We start from the raw sequence: 9731 nt of genomic DNA, 5'->3' as shown, positions 1-9731 counted from the left end.
GACAATAGGCAATCTGGCAAAGGACTTAAAGTTAACTGTTGCGTTGGTTTTTAATCTTGAAAGTCTGGTAACCCTACCTCTATAGTAATCAGTATAAATTTTTGAAACTACAAGTGGGTCACAGGAATTCATGTGGTGGGTCACTTTGTGACCCGCGGGTCAGTGGTTCGCCATCCCTGCACTATAGCAACACACAATAACAGCACAACAGCACCAAAACAATCGCGCACACTTCACCGGGGCCGGGAGAGAACTGCCTCACCAAACACGAGAAACGACGTCACATGCCTCTAGGAATGTTACCAATCACAATTCGCCACGGGAAATCACTGAAGCGGGGATGCGTTCAAATGTGGCCGGTGTTAAAAGTACATAAAAAGATTTAAAGTGAAAAAGGGTAAAAATGGAACACAAGAAAACAAAAGCGGAAAAACAAGAAGTGAAAGAAATCGTGAAAATAAACATGGCTAAACAAAACAAACAAACATTATGAAACAAAAGAACTAATATATTAATGGGTAAATAAACATGCAGTGAAAATGTGCAATAAATTTAATACAAAAAGTGCAATAATTTTAATATTAAATAAACGTATGCCAAACTAAGTGAACACAGTGAATAAACAAACTAAGTGAACACCGGTTCACGTTACATTTATTCGTAGAGACATGCACCGGCCTCCTTTGACTCCTCCATACACAGGTCCTTTCAGAGTTTTACACCGGGGCGACAAAACTTATAAGGTGCAAATTGGGAAAAGAGAGTAAAATATCTCGATAGATCGGTTGAAGCCAGCACATGTAGATATTTCGCTGTCGGTTCACGTCGAGACACCGCCCCGCCGTGGAAGACCACCGTCCCGCGAACAGTCATGACCACTTACGCGAACCTGTAACCCGCTTCTGGGGGGGAGCTGTGTAGCGACTCTGGTTCTTGCGTTCTCTTTCTTCCCCAGCTAACAAGAAACGTTATTACAACATTCACAACGTTGTTTAAAAGTTGTCGAAAGGTTATTAACCTATTTTTTTCCAAAGTAAATGTTGCACTAAGGTTCGATGGTATTACGTTTGGTGTTTGGACACCCCCCTCAGAAAATTGGTGCAATTTGCACGACTCCCATTTTGAAAAAGTTGTGCGTAGATATAGGCCAAACGTTCCGTTTACCGTTGCGTAATTACATGGAGTCGTTGTCTCAAAGCTATGCGCCTTCATCGTTTGGTATTGGCTTATCTATTAGTCTATTGTGACGTAACAAGGATTAAAATAAAGAGTTTATTGCGCTGACAATACAAAAATGATTATCCGCCAAGGACGCTGAAGTCAGAAGTGCTGACTGCACTAGATTTAATGTATTGAAACAATGTTAAATCCGCCTTAACTGGTTTAAACGTTTGATGCTATATTGTTTATGACCTACCAAACACGCAATTGTTGTCACAAATATTCGATGTAAATCGAACCATGAAGGTACACGTAATTGGCAACTTGCCAATGCTTGGCATTTTTTATGCCTTGCATAGTAACCAACTTAATTGCATTCGTAGCGGTGCGCAACTTAAAAGGTTAACCATCGTTTCAAAAAGGCGTTCAGTCCTTTAAAGCAGTGGTTCTCAAACTTTTTTTGTTGCGACGCCTCTGGAAAAGTTGAAACGACGCACCTGGGCGTCGCGACGCACAGTTTGAGAACTACTTCTTTAAAGGTTATTTTTAAAGCACGTCTTGTATTTTGATTACCCGACCGTCACGTTTATCTTGCAACCACCGTTTTGTTGAGTAAGCAAGAGAGTGGAGCCGTAAATGGAAATTTTAACGATTTCTAATAACAGATGCTGTTCGATTTGCGACATGCCAAAGTTGCGCGTTAGGTTGAGGTCTTGTACTTTCGGGTTTGAACCTGCTTGCAGTTCTGGACAAAGCACACTGCCGCTTAATGCGTCGTTATAAACAATGCAACATCACAAGCTCTGTGCGTCCATGATAGTAAAACAGTTTTTCCCAACCCCAAATTTCTGTTATGCATTGAGCACTGCGTATTTACAAAATGATACCTTGCGACCGCAGCTTTTTTGGTGCGTGAGTGACGTCAAACTTATGACGTTTTTTAGAAAGGGGAATACCCAAATCATATTGTGTAACGTCAGTATTGCACTAGGGAATTTCCCAAATAATTGTTGGACACCCCCCTTAATTTTTTTCTAAATCCGCCCCTGCCCTGAACGTATCTAAACATTATTAAAACGGTCAACAAAAAACGTCTTTAAAATAACGTTTGCTTGCGATTGTAATGCGGCGTGTGAATAACGTTATTTGATATACGTAACGGTGTGAACGTCTTCATTACATTATTTTGCGACGTAATTAAAACGTTTTGATGTAACGTTTTCATTGTATTGATTTCATTGTATCGTTGTATTGATTGGTTTAGGAAACGTTTTCGAATTACCTCCCAAACCTTACGTTTTTGCAACTTCACAAAGTGACGAAACAGAAACGTTTTTACACGGTTTCGGGTATTCGTTCTTATTACGCTGTTTGAGATACGATTCAAATCATACGTTTTTATAACCTTAACACGCAACAAAGTAAACACGTTCCAAGTAAACGTTTTCATATGGTTACAATAATTTGTTCTAGAAACGATATCAAAGTTACGAATGAAAGCCAACGTTTTTGTCACCTTACCACATAACGAAGTAAACACGTTCCAAATAAACGTTTTTTATATGGTTACAATAATTTGTTTTGGAAACGATATCAAAGTTACGAATGGATGTCAACGTTTTTGTCACCTTAACACACAACGAAGTAAACACGTTCCAAATAAACATTTTTATATGGTTACAATAATTTGTTTTAGAAACGATATTAAAGTTACGAATGGATGTCAACGTTTTTGTCACCTTAACACACAACGAAGTAAACACGTTCCAAGTAAACATTTTTATATGGTTACAATAATTTGTTTTGAAAACGATTTTAAAGTTACGAATGGATGTCAACGTTTTTGTCACCTTACCACACTACGAAGTAAACACGTTCCAAATAAACGTTTTTATATGGTTACAATAATTTGTTTTGGAAACGACTTTAAAGTTACGAATGGATGTCAACGTTTTTGTCACCTTACCACACAACGAAGTAAACACGTACCAAATAAACGTTTTTATAACAATAATTTGTTTTAGAAACGATATCAAAGTTACGAATGGATGTCAACGTTTTTTTTCACCTTACCACACAACGAAGTAAACACGTTCCAAAAAAACGTTTTTATATGGTTACAATAATTTGTTTTAGAAACGATATCAAAGTTACGAATGGATGTCAACGTTTTTGTCACCTTACCACACAACGAAGTAAACACGTTCCAAATAAACGTTTTTATATGGTTACAATAATTTGTTTTGGAAACGATATCAAAGTTAAGAATGGATGTCAACGTTTTTGTCACCTTAACACACAACGAAGTAAACACGTTCCAAATAAACGTTTTTATCTAGTAACTATAATTTGTTTTAGAAACGATATCAAAGTTACGAATGGATGTCAACGTTTTTGTCACCTTACCACACAACGAAGTAAACACGTTTCAAATGAACTTTTTATATGGTTACAATAATTTGTTTCAATGTGCGAATCGAAAGCGAGAAGCGTGCATCGTCATTATTCGCAGACACGAACGCCCCACACTATAAATTTGCGTGTTCGCACCAAAAAATTTGCGTATTCGCACCGTTTTTGTTTTATAGCGACGGCTCGCTATAAAACAAAAACGGCTTAAAATGTTTTCAAACGGTTTTCACTGACCAACTTCAAATTGCAGTCATTAACAACGTGCAAAGTTTTAGTTTGTTTCGATGTACGAATCGTAAATGAGAAGCGTGCATCTTCATTTTTCGCAGGCATGACCGCCCAAACCATAAAGCGCGTGGTCGCACCGGGGAACTACTGTTCGCTATAAAACAAAAACGGCTTGAAATAATTTCAAACGGTCTTCACTGGCCAACTTCAAATTGCAGTCATTAACAACGTGCAAAGTTTTAGTTTGTTTCGATGTACGAATCGAAAATGAGAAGCTTGCATCTTCATTTTTCGCAGGCATGACCGCCCAAACCATAAAGCGCGTGGTCGCACCGGGGAACTACTGTTCGCTATAAAACAAAAACGGCCTAAAATATTTTCAAACAGTCTTCACTGGCCAACTTCAAATTGCAGTCAGTAACAACGTGCAAAGTTTTAGTTTGTTTCGATGTGCGAATCGAAATCGAAAAAAAAAAAAAAAACGAAAAAAAGTAGCGTGTATTATGATTATTCGCAGGCACGACCACCCACACCATAAAGTCACGTTGTCGCAATGGGAACGACCATAACGTTACCAGCAAAAAGATAAAGTCAATCCCTAAGTGTAAAATATGTCAACGTTTTGACTGTTTATACTGCAGTCGTCAGACAAAATGTGAACATTGGTTTCTCGCTGTGAATATTTAGAACTGTGAATTGTGTAGGCTACACGAAACGATGCAATTACGTAATAATTAAAAAAATCTTGACGTCAGTTAGACGTATCGTTTTTGTCCAATATGACTAACCAGGTTTTGGTTTGTCGTTTGCGTTATAGTTTTTATGTGATTCTGACGTTGTCAGCGTTAGCAAAATATTTCCGAAAGATAATTGATAACTATACAGTTTATGGATGTTAGGAATTTTTGAATAATGAAACGGAACAGGTTGATTTACAAACGTCACTGTGGATGAGTGTTAGCAGAATCAATAAAAAAAAGAAAAATAAAGAGGTTTTTCAGGTTAGTTCGGATGAAGAGGACATTGAAGAACAACCTTTTTTATCTCACCAGCCTCAAAGGGACTGTAACACTTCCTGTGTGCCAGCCACTGCTTCACAAGATTGTTCCAAAACAATGCAAGTAGTTCTCACTAATTCTGCAGTTAATATACCTGAATCTTATACTATAGATGAAAACTTCTTGAGTTGTAGTACTGTAGTTGCTGAAAGTTTTACCCGTAGTTTAGTGACATGGGTGACGACATTTCAAGTAAAACATAATGCCGTTGACAGTCTACTAAAACTGTTGCAATCAAAAATTCCTGATTTGCCATCAACAGCTAGAACATTGCTTTTCCACAAAGAATTAATATTTCTAAGATATCTGGAATGGACTATTGCTACTTCGGTTTGAAATGTCAGATTGTGCAAATTTTGGATGAGTTACCCTATGTTGAGCAAAACTTTACAGATGTTGTAAACATATCTTTAAATGTTGATGGGCTTCCTTTGTTTAAAAGCTCGAAATCTTGTTTTTGGCCGATTTTGTGTTTAGTTAGTAATTTTAATCTTGTTTTTCCAATGGCAATTTCATTTGGCACATCAAAGCCATCCAATCTTGATTTCTTGTTGGAAACTGTTTGTGAGTTGAAAAACCTAATGGAACATGGAATACAATGGAATAACTGACATGTTTCTGTAAAACTCCATAATATTGTATGTGATGCTCCTGCCAGATCCATGGTGAAGGCAACAAAACAGTACTCTGGCTACTATGGATGCGACAAGTGTAACCAAAAAGGAAAATGGATGGGAAGATTAACTTTTCCAGAAACAAATGCTATTACACGAACCGACAATTCTTTTAGATTACAGTTGAATAAAGAACACCATCATGGTGTTTCTCCATTTTGTGAACTTCAAGTAGACATGATAAAAAATTTCCAATAGACTACAATACTACATGCATCAGGTGTGTCTTGGTGTAGTGAAAAAACTAATACTAACATGGATGCATGGAAGTAGAAATGTCAGATTATCTGCAGGTCAAATAACCCAAATAAGTTCCAAGCTGCTTGCTTTAAAACAGTTCATTCCAAGCTGTTTTTCTCGAAAACCTCGAACGCTAAATGAAGTTGACAGATGGAAAGCCACTGAGCTACGCCAGTTCGTTTTATACACTGGCAAAACTATTTAAAAAAATCCAGTTAAAGACAGAAATCTATCAACACTTTTTAGCTTTAAGTGTTGCAATGTGCATACTTGTTTGTCCTGATCGTGCAAGCTTATATGTTGCCCTGGCACATAGTATTTTGGTAAAATTTGTTTCTGACTGCAAAACTCTGTATGGGCCGGAATTTTTGGTATACAATGTTTATAGTCTGGTACACTTGTCATGTGAGGCAAAAAATTTTTGGTTGTCTTGGTATGTGTGCAGGATTTCCCTTTGAAAACTACTTGGGAAAGTTAAAGCGCTTTGTACGGTCGGGAAATCAGCCTCTTGCCCAAGTTGCTAAACGACTAAAGGAAAAATCAATTGTTCCAATCCCTGCTGTAAATTAGAATACTGTAAAGTGTTGTCCACCAGATAATGCATATGTCATCATTGATCCTATTTCTTCTGCTTTAACATGCTTGGAAATTATTGAAGCAAAAGGCAAACAGTTTGTTTGCAGAGTTTTTGAAAATCTGTCATCAATGTTTGATAGTCCTTGTGATTCAAAAATCGTTGGTGTTTTCAAAACAAAACTCGTGAATAGTTCTGTTAAACATATTAATGCCGAAAAACTGTCAAAAAAAGCTACTTTAATAAGACAAAAGAATACCATTGTTTTTTAGTTGTGTTGCATTGTCTTGGCTAAGAAGAGAATAATAACTTGTTTTTATCTTGTTAGGTATATGTATATATACAAACTCTGAAATTAAAATCTGTTTTAACAGTAAAATGTTACGTATGAATGCCATGGATGAATCCCAATGGATGAGAGTAAGTTTTTAAGTGTTTTGAAAATCCACATTAACCTTTAAAAGTATTTAATTGTTGTGAAGGCCTACGCTGTTGTGGAGTTCCTTGGAGAAAACACTGTTGAAGTTGTGTCTTCCTCTTGGATTAATAATACAAGTGATGTAGGAAAAAAATATTTTGTGCCTTGGCAGCAATTACCTCCAGTTGTCTTTACAGCAAATTGGTCCATATTGATTTGGGTAAAAGTAAAGTTGATTTTTGTGTGTTTCAGGGTATAATGTGCTTTTGGCCAAAGTCAAATCAAAAATGTAAAGCAAAAAAAAGAGAAATGCCGGACCGAAGTTTATGGTCAAACTTAAAAGTTAGAATTCTTGCTTATGCAGGTAAGAAAAAGCTTTGGTAACAATGTGTTGTTAGTGTATAAATATAGAAATTTAGTGCTTTGTTGTGTTTATTTAGATGAGTTTGATACTGCCAAACACAAATGTGACAAAGCCGAAGTTACATCCAATCTTGAAAGTGGTGATGAACCGGCAATAAGACAGAAACCAATACGCTATGTTTCTGCAAATTCAGAAGATGGTAATGCATTGTGAATAAGCAATTTATTACAATGTTTTAATGTTGTATTCCAACATTACTTATGTATTGCAGATGAACCAACACCAAAAAAGCACCGCAGAGATATTGCTCATATCGATGCTGCTCACTTTAGTGGTAAACTGATTTTTTTTAAAAAGGCTTCTTTGTGTTTTTTTGGTAAAAGACTAGTTCTAAAAAGGATGGGATAAAAAAAATTGTTATATATGTCATTGCCAACCAAACAACTGCCTCTTGAAGTTACTTTGGTAAAACATAACTTGTTGCGATTTAAGGTACTGTTGCGAATAAGGTTATATCGCTGTGTAATTAGTTTAGCAACTTGGAAGTTAAAGAAGGAATATGCGCGATCTGACTACACGAAGGTATAACAAAACAATACTTAAGAGCGTTAGTAAAATTTATTAACAGACGTTATAGAAAATATAAGTAACTTAAACAAAACACCACACACAAATTACTTACTTTGCAGCAAGGCAATCTTGAACAAACAAACGTACACAAAGTGGTTACTATTTTAACAGTGAGTCGGTTAGTTAGTGAATTCCTAGATTAGCAAACGCGAATATATAGTGAAATGACAACGCATTATTGTAGCTCGGAGCGAAGGTGGTGTCGCTCCGAACAAGGGAAATAATTATTGTGCAACGAAGGCGGCGACAAGAAACAGTTTACGATTGTGTAAGTGCTAGGGTGTGTTGTTTTAGAAAACGGGACATCTAAGACCGCTAGACTTTAAAGGAAATACAAAATTGCCTTGACGTGTCAGACATGCCGCTAAAATAAAAATACACAAAAATATAAAATACACATTGCTACAAACTTATGGTTTGGTTTAGCTTGGCTTAAATCCAAATATTGTTCTTTCAAAAAGTTGGGTTTCAAATGCAATGTTTGTTATATGCCACAATATTCATTTATATTTTTCAGGACTTGGTATTAATGACCATGCATGTGAGGAGGTAATAAGTGGAATTGATGACTTGAAGGGTGGTGTAAAATCACTGTTAGGTATGTTTTCACAATTTTGTACATTACATTTTGACCCATTTTTGAAAGGTGGCATGTTTTATTTAGTTCAAATTGCCTCTTTAAAAGATTGCCAAACTGAGCTAACAAAAATGATGACAAAAGCATTGATGCAAGTGCCAAAAGACGAGGATGACAACTTGTCTATCATTGAAAAACCAATGGAATCAATTGAGGAGCTTAATTCATTGGAAAATAGCCTCGGTGATAAGGAGTTTAGGAAATCATTGGTTGGTTTAATTTATTACTAGGCAATCTTTGATTCATGCTTTTTAAGTGTGTTTTGATCTTTCATATTCAGTCAAGATTTTTGCGAACAATTGGAGGGTCCACAACTGGTGATGCAGTCAGGAGAATATTGAAACGAATAGGCACATTGTGGTTGTGGTCCAAGTACAGCTACAAGGGCCGAAAGGGGAAAATTGCAATTTGCCGATTAAGATTGTGCACCATGATACATGGTTATTGGGATTGGACAATTTAAAATCATATCTGCTTGTTTATATTGTGTACACTTGACATTTTTTTAAATCGAGCTTTTTGCAACTATAAATTAGGTGCAGTGCTAAAGACTGTGAAAGGGTCTACAACGAAGATAATTGAAAAAGAAATCAGTGAGTTTCTGAAACATGCTCCAAATCAAAGAGGCGGGCCAAAATCTAAGGTACGGAAAAAGTTGTTTGTGTTACACTAATTACTGTGTGGAGTCAAATCTGGTTAATTATAAAAAGATTAGCAAACTAGTAACTCGGAGGCAAGAATGTGGGAGTACAGCAAATGTGCAAAAAAATTTAATCTATTAATAAGTTCATGTGTGTGTGTGTGTTTGTTGATTATTATGTGTCAAATGTACATTTCAGTTTTATTTTGTTTTTCAATTTAAACTAACATTTGATCACTGTGTTGTGGTCAAGATGCAGTGAAGCGTGTCAATATCGATTTCTATTAGTTGTGGCGTGGTGATTGTCGTGTCTCTTGTCGTTTACCGTACGTTTTACACGAGGCAGCTTACAGTTATTGCGTAATTCTTTTTTGTGTCAGTTTTGCAGAGCATAGGGCTGGTAATTAGTATTGTATAGGGTTTATTCTTGTAAAAGTAGTTGTGTGTAAGGTAACTACAGTGGATTAGAGTGTACTAGTTGATGTATGGATAATCTAAATATGTGTGATAATCTGACCATGCTAGTCGTGTATACTTTTTATCTTACTCTCGTGTTAGTAGCTTAACTAAACTCTCTATTTTGTATTCTATTTGAATAAGACACTAAGCAATGTAAATCTGTGTGGGAGCAGCTAACGCAGAAATCTGCTCTGTTGTAGACTGTTCTGATCTGTTTCTGTCATCAATCTGTTCTG

At 36.2% G+C, this 9731-nt stretch overlaps 1 protein-coding gene and 1 pseudogene across 1 annotated transcript; both read left to right on the top strand.

Annotated features, from left to right (window-relative positions):
• The first annotated feature begins 5147 nt into the window (after window positions 1-5147).
• LOC145233793 (uncharacterized) lies at window positions 5148-6675 on the top strand (annotated as a pseudogene).
• Window positions 6676-7151: 476 nt separating this feature from the next.
• LOC145234284 (uncharacterized) lies at window positions 7152-9069 on the top strand. Its single transcript, XM_080099028.1, has 7 exons — window positions 7152-7158; window positions 7206-7328; window positions 7401-7463; window positions 8277-8357; window positions 8424-8605; window positions 8677-8836; window positions 8933-9069. Exons 1-7 carry the CDS (start codon window positions 7152-7154, stop codon window positions 9067-9069), a joined length of 753 nt encoding a protein of 250 aa, XP_079955154.1.
• The last annotated feature ends 662 nt before the right edge of the window (window positions 9070-9731 follow it).

This window comes from Phallusia mammillata, chromosome 6 (genome assembly GCF_965637545.1).
Source record: "Phallusia mammillata chromosome 6, kaPhaMamm4.hap1.1, whole genome shotgun sequence".
Taxonomy (NCBI): Eukaryota; Metazoa; Chordata; class Ascidiacea; order Phlebobranchia; family Ascidiidae; genus Phallusia; species Phallusia mammillata.
The sequence above is the reverse complement of the archived record's forward strand: the minus strand, read 5'-3'. Positions and strand labels throughout refer to the sequence as shown.